At 34.2% G+C, this 21,605-nt stretch overlaps 1 protein-coding gene across 1 annotated transcript in view; it reads left to right on the top strand.

Moving 5' to 3' along the window:
• The window catches only part of LOC131035504 (MADS-box transcription factor 23), a 141,011-nt gene that overhangs the window by 37,555 nt on the left and 81,851 nt on the right, over window positions 1-21,605 (top strand). The window contains exon 2 of the mRNA XM_057967217.2: window positions 16,754-16,808. Coding sequence (XP_057823200.2) covers window positions 16,754-16,808 — 55 coding nt within the window. The remainder of the gene's footprint in view (window positions 1-16,753; window positions 16,809-21,605) is intronic.

The raw sequence follows: 21,605 nt of genomic DNA, 5'->3' as shown, positions 1-21,605 counted from the left end.
AGGAATTGTAAACAATTGCTCTAACCGAGACTCACATGATACACATCAGCAGAAAATAACTTCTTACAGAAACAACTTATGTTTTAGTTCTTTTCTTATTTTTATTTTTTGGCATTGTTGTCAAAGGGGGAGAAGACTACCAGGAGGAGAAGACTTACCCATGGGGGAGAAGACTACCAGGAGGAGAAGAAGACTTGAGAAGATTGAGAGAAAACCAGAAGAGAAGTTTGATGTATGGGGGAGAGCATTTCAGCGTTTCAGAATCACAGTAATCCGAATTCTTAACGATCAAATCAATTGGTTTTGCCATCAATGCCAAAGGGGGAGATTGTTGGCAATATAACAAGGATATTGAGAAGGTTGTTGATGATTCGGAACATAACTGATTAAAGATGTTTTACTGTCTTGATATTATTATTTTGTCATTGATGTCAAGAAATTGATTTTCTAATTCAGTATGATGTTGCCATATCTTAAGAAATATGATATGAAGATTATAAAGAAGTCGGTAAAAACATAGGAAAGAATATGATAAGTTATTGAATGGGCAACTCTACCGAGTCAGCCAATGATGAGATCTTGATGTTTTAGATTGTTTTAACATCATACATATGTTGTAAAATGTAAAGGTTAATACTACACTATGTTATCAGCCAAAGAACCTAGTCGGTAAACCCTAAGGTTATCGCGGTTGGTTAATGAAGACAGAATGTCTACCGAGTAAAGTTTAGTATTCACCAAGTTGTAACTGAGCTATAACAGAATGCATTAAATGGTTACATGTGATATCTAATGAAAGAAGCTGATGGGCTGAAGCGGATCAATGATTGGCAAGTCGTGGAAGAAGTTTGTTAACAAATCTAAGGCAATGGAAAGTCGGCAAGAAGATCTACAGCTCAGATTGAACAGCATTACCCTAACACAAGTTCCAAGATGATTGTGCAAAGTTCCGAGGCAGGGTAAATGTTTTTCAGATCGTAAGATACAATGAACCTGGACAAATTTGAAGATCTGATGGCTATGATTGATCATGGAAAATGTGATCAAGGAGATTAAGCGGTTAGATGATTGTTTATAAATAGGAAACTGTTGATAAACAATGCATGCGGGCAAGTGTATGCACAAGGATACTACATAGTGATCACCGAGCACAGAAGCTTGAAGACCTGTTGGACTAACAGAGTATTGATGCCTAGCAGATAGACAAGAATAGTTCTATGTCTAGATTGTGTTGAACAAATAAGAATCTGCTTTAGCATTTTAGATGTAAAGTTGCAGATAGATTGTATTACTGTTAGCTTGTGAAAGTAACATTAAATCTCTTAACCGAGTGGACTTAACAGTCTTATAAGTAAATCCTCTAACAAGGTGACATTCTAAATGAGTGTTTGAAATCCTTTGACAAGGTCACTTCTAACAAAGTGAAGATCCTAACAGATCTGAGGGAAATCCCTTAACCGGGTCACATCTAGCAATGTGTTTTGTAACCTTTAACAGGATTGGCTTTTAACCGAGCATACTCTAGAAGAGTATATTTCTTAGTGGGTCCGAAATCCCACAGTAGTTTTTCCCTATTTGGGTTTCCACGTTAAATCTGGTGTGAAGAGGTTTATATTGTTCATATGCTTTTGAGTTTGCATGTTTGACAGTTTTTATACTATGACTGATATATGTTACCGAGGTTGAATTTGATGTTTTCATTAGTGATTAAGTTTGTATGATTCACCTCCCCCCCCCTCTCATCTTGTTAGCTATTAGATCTGTACTTATATGAAGTATCAGAACTATCAGTTAGTGGTGATATTTTTGACGCATATGCTCAACACCTCTTGAGAAAGCCAGTAGACACAAATGAGGAAAGGTTTGGAACTTATAAGGAGAAAAGTTTGAGCTTGCACTCTCAATTTACCAATCTCAGAATGCAGAGGAGAGTAAGGAAAGAAGTGGAACAACTAGCAAAAGATATGGGAATTACAAAGGAGGCAGTTCAAAGACCCGGGGAGAAGAACATCCTGAAGGAAGAGGATATGGTGAAACCTAAGAAGACCAAATCGAAATCTCCTTCCTCAAAGACAAGGCAAACAAGGAAGCGAACACCTTCCTCCGGTGCTCAAAAGTCTATCCCTCCACCTAAGCCTCAATCCTAACCATCCGGTGGAGCTGAGAAGAGGAAGAAAGGGAAGCCTGAAAGAGTTTATGGAGTAGCCACTGCGGAAGAAGAGACTGAATCAGATGAAGCAGTGAGGGAAGTGAAGAAGAGTGCTACTGCTACTAGGGTTGTGAAGATGCAAGCCTCCGGTGGAAGTCAAACCAGTAAGAAGCCAAGAGTTCAAGTTGATCCATCCTGCATAACTCTTAAGCAAGTCAAGGAAGAAATCATAGAAGAAGGTAACCTTATATTGCTTTCTAAATTTTATGATCGTTTGAATGAGCAAGGGAAAAATTTTCTAGAAGAAGCTACTATTGTATATTTGAATAAGTATAGCAAGGCGCTTCTATAGATTGCTTCTGAAATCCCTAAGAGTCTATATGATATTTTGGATACTCTTAGTTTGATACTTAATGAGATGGTAAGGCGCTTCTAGAGAAAGGGTGCTTAATGATACTTGATTGTTTGATATTAGGTTAGAAAATTTTATTTTATGATAATATGATTTGACTTCATTTTTATTTTTAAATTTTACTTTGAAATCTGAAACCGAGGAAGGGATCTCATCCATACTTACCTCCTGCATATTAGCATCACTGTCAATGGCTAAATTAGCCAAGAAATCTGCAATCTTATTCACTTCCCTATAACAGTGGGAAATCAAGAAAGAATAAAAAAAGTCTAATTTTTGCAAAATATGATCAAGTATAGATTGTAATTGCCAACAATTCGACTTCTTTTTCATGACACTTTGAATAATAACCATAGAATCACCCTCAATTATCAAGTCCTTAATTCCCAAAGATATAGCCATATCGAAACCAAAGGACAAAGCAAAGAAATCTGCACAATTGTTAGACTTGAAACCAATCGCATGACAACGAGCCTGAATAAATCTTACCTTATGATCATAAATTACCATACCTGCCCCTGCCAGGCCAGGGTTCCCACGAGAAGCACCATCAAAATTCAATTTAAAGTGCCCTTGCGGAGGAGGTTTCTAGCAAGCAAAATTTCTCTTACTTTTAGTACTAGTCTTATTTAAAATAGATCCATGAGAAGGTAAGACTGGTAACATTCTCCAAACTCGAGTTACCCTACCATCCCAATGGGAAAAAGAGGTAATGGTTTCCAAATTCTTATACATAAAAGACAAAGCAACTTCAGAGATGGAAGATTCAATCCTCAATAAAACCTCAGCCAAGGAAGAACTTGTTTGTTTAAAAATCCTATTATTACGCTCTAACCAAATATTCCATATCACAATAGATGGAGAAATAATCCAAAGACATGCATAGAAAGATGAGCAAACAGGAGAGGCCAGGCTCTAAAGTGGGAAAGGAGATCCTTACCAATAACAAAGGAAAGATTAAGCTTTTCAAACAACCACTGCCAGCAAGCATAGGCAAAATTACAAAAGACGCAAGAGAATACTACAGTAATACCCAACCTGTCCAACCTCATTCCTGTAAGGACCTTGTCCTGCACTGCTAACCAAGCAAAAGCACCAGCCTTTGGGAGGCAAGCCATATGCCAAAACAGCTTGTATGGCCAAGTAGATAAATCTTTAGCAACCAAGAGAGAATTATAGCCATCCTTAACTGTGTACTTACCAGAGATATTCCTTGTCCAGATAAGCTCATTGTCAGCATCAGAAAGAATTATTACTCTCTCCCCCAACATCTTTTCATATTCCAATTTCACATTTTGATCAACTAAAAACTCAATTGATTTCCATTTTGCCACCTTAAGATTCCCACTATACTCAATTTCAAAATAATCAGCCACAAAGACACCCCAAAGGGAAGAAAGAGTGGAAATTAAAGGAGACCAATCCCTCGAGTTCACCAGAGAGGGATGTCCATTCCAAATTTCCTCCCAAAACCTGACTTTTCTACCATTATGAATAATCCATGAGAGATGAGGCAAAATCACTGATCTACATTTACATAGAAAATTCCAAATAGCTGAACCAGACGGTAAATTAGAAACTTGAAAAACATATTCTCTTGGTCTGTTATTTAAATATTTAGCAAACATAATTTGTGCCCAAAAGGAGAATGGTCTCTCATACAATTTCCAAACGAACTTAGCAAAAATGCTTGTGCCCCCAAGGTTTTTAGGCAAACAAACTTTATCCCATGCTACCAGAGGGAGTTTCTTCTTACCATCTTTATTATTACTCCAAAGGAAGGACCTAAGAATATCATTTACCATGTTTATTTATTGTTTTTCTACTTGAATTATTTTATTAGCAACATTTGGTTGTCAATGATTGTGTGCATGATAAAGAAGAGAAACATTGAGCTAAATGTGAAACTTACCCAAAATTATTTTTACTTCTTTATTTTTAAATGATGCTCTTGTTGTTATTTCATGCCCCCATTGCCCACCCATTATAGTTGAACTGAGAAATTCTAAATAGTTGATCTTATTTAAAATTGTGCATATAGATGTTGTATTGACAACTCTATTTCATGTTTTATTAATATACCCATGTTGAAAAACTAAAATTTTGTAAAAACCTTAAATTTCTCAGAATTATACCTTTGTCACCTATTCGAACTCCACACTCTAATCCTTTCAAATTTGGCTAAGTGGTGTGTTGTCCAAAGTTTCAGAAGCATCTATGCTTGCATTCCCTTCCTTTCAATCTTGAAAACATGCTTAGAAACCTTGTAAAAGTGACCAGATTTTTCACCATTCAAATTGCTGCGATTTCCCTTACATTCGTGCTTCCTTCAAAAGCATCCCCGACCCTTCAAGTCTGAGAAGTAAAATATTGCCTAAGTGTCGATTTGTCAGAGTTTTCTATTTTTCGTTACCCCAATACCTTTTCTTTGTAATTCTCGATCCTCGAAGCTCAAATGTCTTAAAGAGCGTAAGTCTTTGCATTCGTCAGGATTTTGGACTTCTTCATACCTTCAATCCCCGTTAGGCTTTTTATCTTGGTTGTGCTATCTGTTAGCAAGAAATTTGAGGGAGAGATTTGAGGGAGAGAGATAGGAGTTTTGTTTCTAAAGGATTTCTGCAGTTGTTGTCTTAAAACCTTGGACTCAGTGTTATTGGGCAGCAAAATAGAGCATTCCAGATCCTAGTTTAGTACTTAACTAGAAAGAAACATCACTCACATATATCAAACCTAAAATCGGATGTATTCATATTCATATATTAACATATCAAGTATATTCCTTATATCTCTTTTATATCTTACATCTTTTATCTCTATATCTTATCTATCTATCTATCTGTTTATCTATCTATCCATCTATATATCTATGTATCTATCTATTTATGATCTACTCTGACGAATAGATCTATCATCTATACTCTATACTTATATCTCCTAATAAGAGTACAACCCTTGGACAATATCCCTAACTAACATCCTATCTTCCAAATTATAAATTTTGAAACCTTGTTTTTGGATTATACCCTTATATATTTGGACCAGTATCATCCCCTCAATAAAACCTTGACTTGTCCTCATGACAACTTCCCTATGGCAAAATATCCTTGTAAATGACTAGAACTGATCATACCACTGCTTCTTTGTTGTTTGCAACTGCTTAATATGCATATGTAGTTGTAACAGTTGAGTTTTGGCTTCTAAAAGTGAGGTGGGTATCTCTATGTTTCGAAGGAAAGGTTTGCGTGTCGTTGACCAAGCTGATGATGTGGGCCAGCTGAAGACTAATCGAATCCGTCAATTGTCAGAATTTCCTCTTCGCCTTGTCATAAAGGTCTTGGACTTGTTGGAGTTGATCATGAAGGTCTTTGATCTTCACCCATTCTGCTCCATTCAGGTCTTTCATTGCATCATATTGCTTGAGGTTCTGTGAGATCTTTGTTTCTGGCTACACCATCTATTTCCACATAGGTTTCGAAAAGTTGGGCCATTGCAGTCAATATTGATACAATTCATTAATTTCTACCTCAGTTTTCTTAGTGGTGGCCAGTTTTGCTTCTAAGGCAGTCTATGTTGTTGCACACTCGTGTCTAGCCTCATCCTCCTTTGTTTTCTCAAACTCGCTCTGCACCTTTTATTTTAGACTCTTTACAGGGTCGAATTTTGAAAAAAGTTCATCAATGAGTAGTCGAAGGTGTAGTGAGGCCAGCTGAGAAGGGTTTTCCTTGACATGTGGATATTTCTCTTGCATCTCCTTGATGATTTTCTCTACCTTTTCGGTTGTTTGTACATGTTCTTTTAGAACCTCCTCCTCGGTTGATTGTTGTAAGAAGTATCCTAGCTGAAACTTCTAGATAGGAGTGACGATAACAATGTCTACCTGGTCCCCAGTATTGGGATCTTAAATATGTGGGTAGAGGCCTCAGGTTCTTGATGTATTTGGGTGAGAAAGGCCTAAATGGGCGTGTCTCCTAATAATGTGCTAGATGTTGAGGCCCCATTGTTAGTCTAAGGAGTTGGGGAAATTATGGTAGCCTTCAAAATTTTATGACTTCTCTTCCTCACATAGGTCTTCGTAGGCTTTGGTGGTAGCCTCGTTAATCTCCATTTGAACCCGTTGGATGAGCTAAGGTTTATCCAACATGAGTATATCTAGCCTTTGCTTTGTTCAAAGTTTAGTGCTCTATTTCTCATTAAGCTTTTGTATTTGTGGTGGTGTGAGATCTGAGACAATGGTGTCAATGGCAATCTTCTTGAGATTTTCTTCCTTTTGTTGTGTATTTTCTCTCAGGTCCCTTATATATGGAGGTCTCCTTCTGTCACTGTCTTGTCTGGCAATGATGGGGGCTAAACCGCCTATTGTTTTCATTGGGGTTTCCTTTCTGCGCTCATTTGGAGTAGAGTCTCTGACTCTTCCTTCTCTTGCTACTCTATCTTCACCAGTGTTGTCTCAAGCTTCCTCTTGATTAGTTGGCTTCGTTCATCTTTTGCAGGTGCAGTTAGAGGAATTGGGGTTTGCAACCGTCCAGATATCCTTTTTGGGGTAGGTTCAATTTATTGTTCTCCTTGTTCCTCTCTTTTTTCTATCTCCTTTTTCTCGACCTTAGCGTACGCTTTCTCCTTGGCTAGGGAGTTGAGGAACTCCTTTGATGTCTGATTTCGTGGTACCTCCAGATATTTTAGCAGCTTTAGGAGGCTCTATATATATACGTTGATCTATGTATCCGAGACTTCATATGGAAGTCGTGGAAGCTAGGATGTGCGTGTTAGACAGTTCAGATAACCAGAAGACAACTGAGAGGGGGGGGGGGTGAATCAGTTGTCACAGATTACAGGAACCATTAGCAATTTAAATTTTAATACCGAAACCCAAAACATTAATACCAGAAGAGCAGATAAACCAATTAAGCATAAACAATAATCATAGAATAAAAGCCATCCACATAACACCAAGATTTGTACGTGGAAAACCCGATTAAGGGAAAAACCATGGTGGGAAGCCTACCCACAGTCAGATAATACTTCTGCAGTAAGTATGTGAATTACAATGAAGTGGCCTGCACTTGCAGGAAGGCCAACAGCCTAGAGTGCACTGCTCATCACAAAAGGAGCCTCACTGACTACATACAAATCCAGACTACAATCCAAAGAAGTGTTGAACTGCAAAAGATAGCATCTCCTATGCTTGAGTACAGTTCTGGTTAAGCTCAATACCAAAGGTCTAATTCCTTTTACATAAACCCAATTCGATCTCCAATGATCGACCAACTCCTCTGCTTGAATGATTTACATTATTCGCACATTACATTCCTTGACCATGACCTCTTACATTATCCATGATGATCTACAAAACTTTAGACCATAAACAATTAGGTCGACCACCAGATAATAAACCAATTATATAATTACAAACCATGTCGGCCTTAGACCCAACAAATAATATCAACACATAAGACATCCCGGAAATACATCCATAGGTCTTATCCACACGTTACATTAAAGCTTGTCCATAACCTAGATCAACTGGGACCCCGTATAGGTCCGCATGATACAACAATGATCTCCAATCACCAAGTCTCGAACACGATCACCAACATCATTCTGAAACTCCACAAGAAGCTGCACCAACATCACTTATGCAATTCACCAAAGATCTCTATCAAAAGCTCTGTCGGTGAAACCCTCACTGGAACCAGAAACCAATCTTCTAAGCAAGCTGGATATCATCCAATCTCCACACCAAAACCAACCAACCAAATATGAGTATAAGTATCATGAACAAGCCAATTCCATCATCAGACTATACCGGAGCCTACCGGATCATGCCGGAACCAAGTTAACCAAAAACCACTCAACCTATCGGGACCGAAAGGGTGATGGTAAAGCATCCAAACAGCTAGTGTTTGCATCAATGACAAAACATCAATGCAACACATAATCAATTCCACCAAATGGCCAACAGTCCGAGGCTCCAAAGCATCCATGATGATGGAATATTTGTCTACCTAGAACACAATGCTATTTGTGTACTTTTGCACAATCTAGTTGGAGATCCGAGATCGGTCCTACATATTTTTCTCAATCCCTTTGAAGTATTTGTCAAAGACTTGGATGTAGGCATTGGGTTCCCAGGATCTATAAGTATCACTCCGACCACCATCTGGTATGCAGTATGTATTGCCACTATTATTGTTGATCCTTTTCGGTTTATAAATTAGATTGTGTAGGCAATGACTTTGGTTGCATATTAGATCCCTTTGTTTGTGATGTTTTCGATCAAAAGGCTCCAGAAATCAAATGTTGCTCCTGTGCGCTTCTCTACCTCTGTTCTTCATGCCCTTGTTGGGTGGCAAAGCTCCTTCTCCTAGGAGTCTATTAACTGCTTTGATTGCTTCTTTTGTGATCCAGTAGGGCTGATCGAGGCAGAGGAATTCATGGTTTATCCTACTTAGCACCAGTCAGACCCAATCCTTCTCCTTAGTGACGTCCAAAAAGTTTTTGAATATACCTAGTTTCTTCTTGCCTATCTGGGAAAAGTCCGCCTTGTACTTATTTTTGTTTTTATTCAGCGTCTCTTTTTTTAGCTCCTCGAAAGTGGTATGGTATGTTTCTTTAAAGGGAAGTGTATGCATGTGCTAACGTCTTTGGTGTAAATCACGTCTACTGGCACAGGCTTTCGATGGGTCAGTTCGCATGGCTTTATTAGGGAATTCGGAGGAATAGGTTAGTTACTGCTTTGATTGCTTCTTTTATGATCCAGTGAGGCTGGTCAAGGTAGAGGAATCCATCGTGTATGTTGCTCAGCACCAGTCAGACCCAGTCTTTCTCCCGAGTGAAAAAGTTTTTGAATACAAATAGTATCTTCTCGCCTATCCAGGAAAACTCTTCCTTGTACTCATTTTTGTTTTTCTTCAGTAACTCTTTTTTCAGCTCCTCGAAAGTGGTATGGCATGTTTCTTCAAGGGAAAGTATATGTATCTACTAACATCTTAGGTGTAAATCACATCTACTGTCACTCTTGGGAAGGCTCCTAATGGGTCAGTTCACATGGCTTTATTAAGGAATTTGGAGTAAAACGGTTGTGGTTTGGCCGCAACAGAAATTAGGGTAGGAGTAGCCATGGCGATTATTTGCATCTAAAGTAGCGGTATGCAAGTCTAGGGTTTGTGACGGAGATGCACAGAGTTGTTAGTGTGGGCGTATAGCAAGTGTCACAATGTGATATGAGATGTAAAGGATAGGTAAATGGTCTAGTGATAGCATGACCTTATGGCTTTTGTCGTGGTGGTCTCCTTAGCTCCTATAGCTGTTGCATAGACTTTTCCACTGTATTGTGCTCATTAACTGCTACGACAAGTATTTTTTGGTTGTTAATACCTGCTTTTCCTAAGCATTTAATGTACGATATGTTTCAATATGTTATGTCAGGTTATAATGGTGTACTTTACATCAATGTGTACTTTTATAACTTTTTCTAATGTCATTTTGAAGTTTCTTAGAGTTTTTGTGTCAATGTTAGGGTTTTATGCGTTCACCTTTCAATTTGTATCTTGTTAGTATGGTCCTTATGTTTTTGTGGATTATGCATCTAGACATATATTTTGTAGGTCACCCAAAATTGCCATGGTCCGGTGTGACATTGTTTAGTTAATGTGCATGTTGTTATTTTTTTTAGATTAAATGTGATGCCCTCTTAGTTTGTTTTGTGTTTATGGCTTGATTTTGTGCGAACTAAGAATGCTCTCTGGAAGCCATATACGCTCTCAGATGTGACTTCAGGTTCACTTTGCATCCATGCTTTTAAAACTTAATCGTTTTAGTACTGCCATCATCACTTTCTAGTTCCAATTTTCCTTCACTATTCAAGTTTGTTTCTTCTCATCCATTTGAAAGTCTAGAAATAATGCAAAAAATCTCAACATCTTATCTAACCTGCTCTTGTGCAATTTCTTGAATATAACTTGCATCATCCAGATCACCTAGAAGGATTCTGACTATTTAGGTCTTATCAACAAAAGATAATTGGCTTTTTCTTCCTATAATATTGTTCTTATTCTTTAATTTTTATTTTTCATTTTTTATTTTTTATTTTTCTTTCCTGTTATCAATTCCTCTTTGGAGTTGTCTTCTTGTGATGTGTATGAGGTCCACACATCCATCGTATGAGAGCCTTCTTTGGAGTTGTCTCCTTGTGATGTGTATGAGGTCCACACATCCATCTTATGAGAGCGTTCTCTGGAGTTGTCTCCTTGTGATGTGTATGAGGTCCACACATCCATCATATGAGAGCCTCTCTCCTTGCTGTGGCACTTTCCAAATCACATTGGCTCCTCTATGTTGCTCATCGCTCCAGGATGGTTGGTTATTGTCTTGATTAGTGTAAAAGATCTTGGCCTTTTTATTGGTAACATTGTATGATCTTATCTACGGAATGTGCATTTCCAGCTCTTATTTGCCTAACATTGTGATGCATTGTGGCCACTTTTACCATAATTAAAACATGTTTTGTCATTTCTTCTTCTATTACCTCGACCTCTTTTGTAGTTTGAGTTCTAGTTATCATCTGAGTATTCTTGATTATTATGCATGGCACATGCATTTCGGTTGTCTTGCTAGGAGGGAATTTGTTTGCTTGCTTTATCTCTCTCTTTTAAGTAAAATTGTGGTTTGAACAACATGAATTTCTTGCATTTCAGATTGAAGGTCTATTTTAAGGACAATTTTCACTGAGATGTAGATCTCACTCTTGATAGTAAGCACAATACATAGATTTTGGTTTGAATTCCCTTGTTGTTCCGAGTGTCTTCTCTTCTGTATCTTTCAAACAATCATTTTGGATATGTCCTTTTGTATTATAGTATGTACAACATATATGTTCTAGTATTTTAGGCTCAGTGAACCTTATTTCTTGTTGTATCACCAATCTCTAAACGTCCTCTTGCAGATCCTCCAAAATTTATGCATTCTTCTCTTTCTTTGATATCCTCCATAGTTGGGCCTCTATTTGATAGGCCATTGTCATTAGGTTAGCATACTTTTGAAAATCTCTTCCATCTAGTTCGACTTTTCAACATATCTATCTAGTCAAGAAATCAACCGCTCAATCTTTGATTTCTCAGTTAAGGGTTCTTCCAACGTTCTACAAACCTCCTTGAAATCTAGTCGTACTCCTTGATCGATTCTGTGCCTTTTGTCAGGTTTCTCAGCTTAGTCACACTCTCTATATGGACTATTGGTGTCCCAAAGTTTATTAAGAATTTTGCTTTCACAACATCCCATGTGGTTGCATGATTGGGGTAATGTTTGACATATCACTGTAGTTCATCATTCCTTAGGGACCCCACAAAGTCTAATAATCTAATCTTATCTACAAATTTCCCAATCTTTTCCCATATGATTGCAAAATAAAGTAGTGTTCTATTGCTTAATTGGTGTCAGTACCAAATAATGGGATTCTAATTACTATATCCATTTGAGAATGTACCTCAGGATACTATGTTGCTTTGTATACTTTTACTAGTTTATTTTTGGTTTTGGGATTGCTGGTTTCTTCTCCTTTTTATTATTATTTTGAGGCTCATCTTCTCTACCCTTGTCTATTGCTAACTTTATGTCAAAATATTCTTCTGCTAATATCTCACTCCAAGGTATCTCTTGTTCGTTGGTTGGTTTTGTTTGCTCTTGCTCTTCTCTCTTTTATTACTTATTCTATTCTTGATTTGGTATTTTCTTCATCTCATTTCTTCTACTTTTATATCTGGTGAGGTATGGGTCCTAGTTCAAGGGATGTGCCACTTCGAAACTTCTTTTCATTGCTTGGTTTGTAAATGACATTGCATTTGGCCAGACCTCTTCATTTAACCCTTGATTATTTCCTTCTTCTCTTAATCTTATTATACTTAACTATTTTCTCCAAATATTCATCAGAGTAAAGTAGTGGCAATATGGCTCCTACCCTACTACAACTCCCTAGGAAAGATTTTACCAATATTACAATCAGGCTAGACGAAAGATTCCAAGAGTTCTTACAAACTCCAGAACAACAATATCCTCTTTCCTTCATTTTCTTCTATTGTTGTTTGTATCTCGTTGACTAATCCTTGTACTTATTAAATTGCGAATCTATTTTTTTTGGGATTTCCTCTTACCCGATTCTGCTTCTTTTCTCCCTTCTTCCAACAACACCCACAATGGCGTGCTCAACAACACCCTCATTGACATGCTCATTTCTTCTCCCATGTGTTTCTTCTCTTCCCATTGTTTGTCTCAATCATCTTTCTTCTCCATTAGGTTTAGCCATTTTCTTTACCTTTATTGCTTCAATTTTCTCAAGATCTCTCTTGGGTTCTTTTCATCAGTATTTTCCATGGTTGTTTAGGATTTGGCATTACATTACTCCCTATTTGCATCCCATTGTGGTTATTCATTTGGTTATTCTAGTAGTCACATCTTTTCATAGGTCTCTCTGGACATTTTTATTGTTTCCACTTCACATCCCCTTGATGCCTAACCCGCTTTGATAGGGTAGACGTCAAGAAAATAGAATTTTACTGGTCATAATGTTATTTTTTATTTATTTATTTCTTTCTTTTTGATCCAATAGTGGATTGAAGTTTACAATTTCTTCCCAGCAAAAAACCAAGATAACCTAACTAGGGTCTTGACAACGAAGCTAATGTTAGGGAGATATTTAAGTGAGATAGGCCAAAGTTCTGTTCCCAAAGGATTTTTGTAGTTGTAGTCTTGAAGCCCCAAACTCATTCATATTGCGACGGCAAAAAGAGTATTCTGGATCCTAAGTGTACTTAATCAGAAAGAAACATCGCACACATAGATTAGACCCAAAATCAAATGTATTCATATTCATATATCAACATATCAAGTACATTGGACCTATATCTCATTTATATCTTATATCTTATATCTTTTATCTTTTTATCTCTATATCTTATCTATCAATCTATATATGATGTATTTTGGTAAATAGATCTATCACCTATACTTATATCTCCTAATAGGGATGTAGCCCTTAGATAGTATCCCCAACTAACATTCTATCTTCCAAGCTATATATTTTGGAACCTTGTTTCCGGTTTATACCCTCAAATCTCTAGAGCAATGTCTGCATACTGATTTCTACTCAACAATATCCTCAAAAGTTTGATTCTTCAACATTTCCTTTTTTTTTTCAGTACAAATTCTTCTAAGTATTTTGAGCTTTCAACCTTCCTTTGTTTCGACTTTTTGTTTACATCCATCTCTAAAAGTTTGAAACTCTATTAAAGTTCTTGAAATCTGCGTGAGTATTAATCCGCTTTTCATAGTGTTGGGTTTTTTCCTGTCTTCTCGTGTTCCCTTACTTCCTTGATTCTCCAAAAGTTTCTCTGTGTTTTAGACTTGTTCATCCATTCATTCTCTTTGGACTTGATATCTAAGTCATGCCTTCCCTAAAAGTTTGATCCCTCGAATGATTAAAAATTCACTAAATCCTCTATAACGCCTCTTGTAGTTAGATTTTTCTCTTTTCTCATCTCATGGTACCATATCTATCTTCCCCATCATATGACAAATTTTCCAATGGATTAATGATTTGTCAAGATATTGAAGGTTGACATGCCCACATCCTAGGCCTAATAGATATATGCAAATGAAATGGGGCCTAATGACCCGGTAGTCTAATAAAGTATTAGCATAAAAGGTTTATGTTGGGACATTATAGGATTTTATATTCCTCTTATATGGCTATGAAGGTGAGGATAGGTTCGATGGTCCATTGGCATCGACTATTGATAGAAGGTCGCTCTAGATGACATGATAATTATGTCTAGACCCAAATTAATATTCTTGCAATACCCACCAATTGCCATATTTTTTGAGGCCACAATATTGATTATTGTATGCTCGACTATAACTCATTTAATGCTATGAACATCCCTTCTCTAAAACATCATTCCCTAGGCCATATTTTTTGGCACACTTCTTAGATAGATTTGATTTTTTGACTATTCATTAATGAATAGAATGTTCTTACATGCCTTAGTTGATCAAATCATTGCACACAGGCTTGATGTTCATTTGCTTCTTTGTGGTGGCGAGGACTTCTCTTTGGCTTGCCTCATGCTTAGACAACTTCTAGCAACTATTCAAGAATAAAAGCACACAAAGCTCATTTGTAGGAGGTTACTAATCAACTTCTCTTAAGAGACTTGTATCCTTTGTAACTCTACTATTTTCATTAGGATTAATGTCTCCGTGTTAATAAAATCGCATTTTTCATCTCTTCTTACTTTTGGTGTGTTTTGTAGATTTTGCTTACATTAATGTTCAAGTAAGTTATATTACATTTTTTTTGAGAGAAAAACCATGTAAGAATGGTTTACAAGAACTATTTGTGGATTCCCTCTTTTCTACTAGTGACTGTTGAATCCCTTACCTCCATATCTTGTTATAGATATTACTAAATAGAGACTCATATGAGTTTAGGCATTTTTGTTCATTTTCTGTGATATTGTGAGCAAGGGGGAAACCCAATTAAATCTTGGTGCATCACCTATTTTCCTGTTTTGCATTATTTTCTCCCTTTTCCTTGACAAATTAGTAGAATAGGATTAGGCCTTAGAGTTAATTTGTGTTGGGTTGTATTGACATGTGCTTCTAGATTGAGAAAGGAAACAACCTTCTCTAGAGGTTTGATCTCATTTCAAGGTTTCCACACCTTTTGATAATTCTCATTTGTGTGATTGGAATGGTGAATTGTGTTCAACAAAAGGTGCAATTTCAAGTGATATTATTTCTATTATTAGTAACAAGAATAATTGACAATATAAGTTTAGTTATTAGTATCAATAGTAAATGGAAGCATAAATTTAGAAATTATATTTTGCATGGGAAGAAGACATATATTGGAAGTGGTAAATTAGACATAAGGAGATAACCTCAACTCATTTTATCAAATAATTTGTAGCAATGGGGTGGAAACATAATAGTTTGTCCAATTAGTGTGAGACATGGAGATTTATCAATTTATGCAAAATTATGTTTTAACTTTTAATATTAGGACACAAAAAAAGTAGATTAAATTTATTGTAGATATTATTTTTAAATATTATAGTACTCGCTATTTTAAAGTCAACTAGGTGTTGAAAATGATGACTTGTAGTTGAAAAAATGACAAACTGTCAAAAACTATTTGAATTTTGAACTATACTTCATATCGATATTTTCATTTAAAAGCAACAAAAAATCATATCTATATAAGAAGAAATATATACTAGGGGAAATTCTAGGTCTAAATTTTAGTTACCATGAATTAAAAGTAAATAGTAATAAAATTAATTAAAATTTACCAAAACATATCCATGCATTAGATATTGGAGTTAATAATTTATGTCAAAAAAGTGAGTTCAAATTATATAATGTCAAAAAAATGTTACACATTAAAAAAATATAAGAATGTATATGCCATATTTTAATGATAATTTTAAAGTAAAAAATTAGTTATAAATTTTTAAAATACTATTTTTTATAAATAATCTTACTAAAAATAAAATTCACTTAAAAAAACTATTTAAAATTTCTAAATATATTTTAATATATATTTAATAATTTATGTTAATATAGGAAAAAAATAATAACCATTGTAATAGGGCATTATAAACTTGGTAGAGCACAAGTCTAAACAGATATGAAGAATTGAGATACATTTTACCAACGTTAAGTTTACAAATGGGTGAAAGAAATTTAGAGGTATATTTTATTTATAGAGACAATAATAGTTATTTTTGTAAGATAAGAACTATTAAAATGTTAACAGTTTTGTAGTTATTTTTCTTTGTTAATGAAATTTAATTGTGTAAAGACAGATTTCAAGAATTGAAATGCATTTCATCAACTTTTATTTAAAATGAATAAAATAAATTTAAAGATATATTATATTTATAAAGACAATTATAGCTATTTCTTTTAAGATAAGAACATTGACAATCTTAAGTTCATTTCTTTTGTTAATAGAATAATGTACTCAATTTTAACTTAATGAAATTATGAATAATGTACTCAATTTTAACTTAATGTCAATTTCAACTATAAAATAAAACAATGATTGATTATCTTTTATATGAATATTATTATTTCAAATATTTATTTAAAAAAATAAATTATGTTGTTTACTTCATTCGATTTTTTTTTTATTGCAGTATGAAAATGATTTTGGAGAAGTTCTTGGAGAGTGATAAACAACCTAAACTCGAGGTATGTTTAGGATGCGTAAATTCCAACGTGTCATACACGTCATGGTAATGATTGTGTGTTTATTTTCTTTTTAATTTTAATTTAAATAAGATATTTTTTCTGCATTTTAACTTCTTGAATGAAGAAAGTACTCCACTAAAATTTTTCTTTTAAGCTAAGATATAAAGTAAATCCAATTAGAATATTGGAGAACGTTACACAGTTCTTGATATATCTTTTTCCACGCTAAATATTTGAGTAATATAGTTTAATTAACAATGACAATTAAATATCGCCTGTGTGTCTGATTATATAAAGTGTTGAACTGTTCTTTTGTAAGCGTTGTTGTCTGGTTGTGAGGTCTGTTTTTCTCACTTTTTTTTAGGTTCTTTTGTTGTTATTTGAGATCAGGGCCTAAAACAAGGACAATTAAGTATTTTTAGATATAAGAATTGAAAAAAATACTAAATAAACATTTTCTTAAATGCTTATTTAAACTGATTAATAAATTAAGATATTGACTTTTAGATTTGATATTGAATATATTTTAATAGATGATATTTTGCATTATGTGGTTGTGTTGGTCTTTAAAATTTTGCTAGATGGTTAATGTCATTTTATTAATCTCACTTTTTCAATATTTTGGATTATTTTTATATTTGGTAGGTTAAATTTAGGATGTACATATTCAATTTTTATTTGTAAAATAGATTTGTCTTCTTTTGTACAACAAATTCATATTTGTTTTGATATCTAGATTTGTGTCTAAAATTGGTTTTGTTGATGTCCAAGTGTTTGAACTTGTCATGTGAAGATCTTCTCTATAATAAAACCCATTAATAGTCTTGGATGAAATGATTTTGAATGAAATGGTTTTGAGTGAAATTGTTTTAATCAAACTTTTTTGAAACTGTTTTTATCCAAATAGTTAAATACAAAATATAGATTTTTTTTTTTGCATGCCACTTGTTATCAGTTTCAATTTTGATGTCCATTAGTTTTAGACGAAGAACTTTTTTAATCTGAAATTGCCAAAGTAGTAGCCCATGTGGCACCCTAGCACCTGTGTTTAAGCAAATTCAACAAAAGCCTATTAACTTTATATTTCTCCAACTAAAAATGTTGATAAAAATTATAAAATCTCTCTGTAAAGATTTGAAAACTGGAATTTTAGAATTCTTTATTATTTTAATAATTTATTGTAATGTTTTTAGCTTCAAGTTTGTCATCATAATTGAATATAAGAGCAATTAGAAAGTTAAAAAATATTCTAATGTTTACTCAAAACTTTTAAGAAAATATAGTGTACTATAATAGAGAATTCTCTCCGGAAGTGTGTTATTGTTTTTTGTTTATATGATATATAATTTTATTTTGGTTAAATTAATTATATTTTGAAGAAACATTACTTCTAAAACTAGATATGTATAATAAATTTAATCTTTTTATTCATGCATTTGATATTTAACTTAACTTGGTGAAAAAAATTAAAGAAAAATTGCTCTATTAAAAGTTTTGTCCCATTGACCTTATTTTTTAGATTTCTTTTAGCTACTAAAATATTTTGTTAAATGTATAAAAAATTATATTCTATTAATTTTAAAAATTAGAAACATAAACTACATTAAGTGTTTCACATTTCATTAATTTATATCTTTTTAAACTTAAAAAATATTATTTTCACTTGTTTTAAATTGAAAATTTTATTTATGTTATCCCTTCCTTTTATAAATAAAAGACATAATTGTAAATTTTCATAAAATCTTTATTTTATATAATAATTGAAAAGACAAAATAATCATACAATGGCTTTATAACGATGATGTAATATGCAATTGAATGAGCTTTCTAGCGATGATTGTATTGTATTTGCAACGGAGTAAGCTCGCTTGATTTTTCATTTTTATGTTTCAGATGAATTAGGTTTTTTATACAACACCGTATTATACAGTTTTAAATATTTTAGGCTCAAGTTCGCAAAAAAAATATATTTTGAAGGAATTATCTTGGGCCAACAGTTAGGTTAACTTTGCAAATGTGGTTTGTTTTCATGTTGTAAATTTGACCTGAGCTAATGAATGGGTAAATGTAGATCAAGATTGATCTGTGGAGACGTGTCAAAGTGAGATTAGCTTAATTGTTCACGTTTATTCAAAAGTGTGCAGCATTCGTATACAATTTATTACATTCAATACAAACAAGTCAAACTGACTCCAAAATATAGGAAAAATGTGTGATGTAATTTTTACAAGCAGTCACCATTAAACTAAACATTCAGACTCAAAAAGGATATAGATAAAGGTGACATACATATTCCTCATAATGGATACTGTCTATAACTGCAAGCACAAAGAAGTTTCAATACGAGGAATTCGAGTGTCTATATATAAGAATTAATAGCGGAAAGCTATTTGTTTGTAATAGTAAGTCATTTAAGGAAAATGATATCTATTAAGCATAGTAGGGGATATATTTGTTAGGTTATCAGGGAGTGATAAAAGGAAACTAATATATGTTGGGCATGGCAAGGCGATCATAAAGAAATTGATATCTGTCATGCATGGTATGCCTATAGGAGGCATTACAAAGAAAGTAATATAGGTTAGGAATGGTAGGAGCTATATCCCTTTATTATAATAGGATCTATCATAAACAAATTAATATATGTTATGCATGGTAGAAGTTTTATAATAGTTTAAATTAATATCGGTTGATGATGAATCATTATAACTATACAATAATTATAATCATTTTAAAGAATGTTAATGATATTAATTCTTCTTCCAATTGTTTACACATTAGATTCAAAGAATTGAAGGAGAGGATAAAATGTGAGATGAACAATATTACTATGTAGCTCAAGAAACAACTATAATGCACAATGTTAGGTGAGAATCAATAAATGAAATACCAAGATGTAAGAACATGTATTCAATGGAAAGAAGATTGGTGAAATTATTATTTTCATTGATGTGAAAGAGGGAACATGATTGCTGACGTTATATTGTTGTATTGTTGTAGTAAAAGGACATAAGGTGAGAGTCAGAAAAGCAAGCTATTCAGTGAGCATAAATCTGTTAAGAAGAATTGTGTGAAAATGTTATATCACTATACCCAAAATCGTGGTAAATATTTATTGCTTCTAAAGTCAGAATTTTTATTCCTAATGCTGGCCGACGTCCTCCATTTTGGCTCCCTAGTTAGAATTCAAAAGTTTTAAAAATAGACAAATTAATATTTATTTCAAAGGGGCTGACCCCTTAAGATGAGCGCCCAAATTTGAAAGGGTGTATATAAATGGATAGTTGTCCTCCTTTATAAATGACAGGTATTTTCTACGAGTCACCTCTCGTCAAGAATGTATAAATAAATTTTCTCGTTTTCGGTGAAGATTAGTGTGGTAGATAAAAAGATATATCATATATTCACCAGCATATTTGAGTGGTTAGAAAATTTAGAAGGTTATCAAGGCGGATTTTGTAAAGGAGTTATAGCCGAACTAAGAATTAATGCAGATTTGGAGTAGACATCTTAAAAATTCATAGCAGAACTAGGAAGAGAGTATTACAGATTTGGAGCAGATATTTTAAGGTGATTATAGGAGATCTAAGAGGAGAATTATTGCATATTTGAAGCAAATACTTTAAGGTGATTATAGTAGATTAATTTAGAGCAGATATAAGAGCCATTTTAGTAATAGATTTGAAGAAGATTTTGTGAAATAATTTATATAAGTAACGTTCATTAAAGGTGCAAGATTCAAGAAGACATACAAGATTAAAGAAGGAGATTGAATTGCCTATCTTTCGTTGAAATATCTAAGGTGGGACTTTTTTTTTTGGAGTTTGTGCTTCGCAAAGAAGAGATTGGTATATCTTGCTAAGTTGGTGCTAGCTAGGGGAGTTGGTGTCGTTGGTAGGTTGGTACTTGTAGTGTCATAAGTTGTAACTGTTGGCAAGAGACGTTGCATAGATGATCAAATGTTGTCATTGATGGCAACTAGAGTGAGATATTCCATTTGCAGTTCTTACCGAAAGACATATTGAGTTATGGTGAGGTCCGGTGAGTTTGAACAGGAGATCCAGTAGTGTACAGTGTTTTGGCTGGTACTTCATTTATGTTGGATATTTTGTGTTGCAGAACTCTGGGAAGCATTGTGGATGTGTAATCTATCTTATTCCAGGTTTGTGGCCTCCAGTGGTGATTCTTGAGTAAGTTGGAAGGTCTGGTATTCAGGTTTTTGAGTGAAACAATGTTCATCAACAGTAACGTGTGGATATTCGTTGCACGGATCGTGCGAAGTAATTTTGATGGTTGTAGTTGTATTAAGTTCGGATTGAGTCAATTTGGTATACACGTTTTATTTGTGTCTTATGCCTTTTGGGACCAACATTTAAAAGATCTAATTTGATGTTGTGGATATATAAGAGCGATTGATATTGTCAGTTTTGATATCGGTGATTGTATGAAAAGTGTTTATGAGCGATTGTGCACAGTTTCATGTGTGCATGTGAAGAATTTGTGTTCGGGAATATAGTAGAACAGTAGAACAGAGTAGTATAGCAGATCAGAGTAAGATTATGTGTTTTCTGCTTAACGGGAACTATACTTGGGGATTTGTTGATGCTATTCAATAGTTCAAACCTTCTTCTAATCTTTTATAATCATTTTGTAAGGTAGTGAGCCTTCCGGGGTTGTAGCCCTTATTGTAATTTGATCAGTGAGCTCTAGGTAGTGTGCCTGAATGCATGTGCATTCCCTATTGTAATATTTTATTTACTCCTAATTGGGTATTATCTCATTGTGGGTAGGTTCCCA

Source organism: Cryptomeria japonica, chromosome 10 (genome assembly GCF_030272615.1).
Source record: "Cryptomeria japonica chromosome 10, Sugi_1.0, whole genome shotgun sequence".
NCBI lineage: Eukaryota > Viridiplantae > Streptophyta > Pinopsida > Cupressales > Cupressaceae > Cryptomeria > Cryptomeria japonica.
The sequence above is the reverse complement of the archived record's forward strand: the minus strand, read 5'-3'. Positions and strand labels throughout refer to the sequence as shown.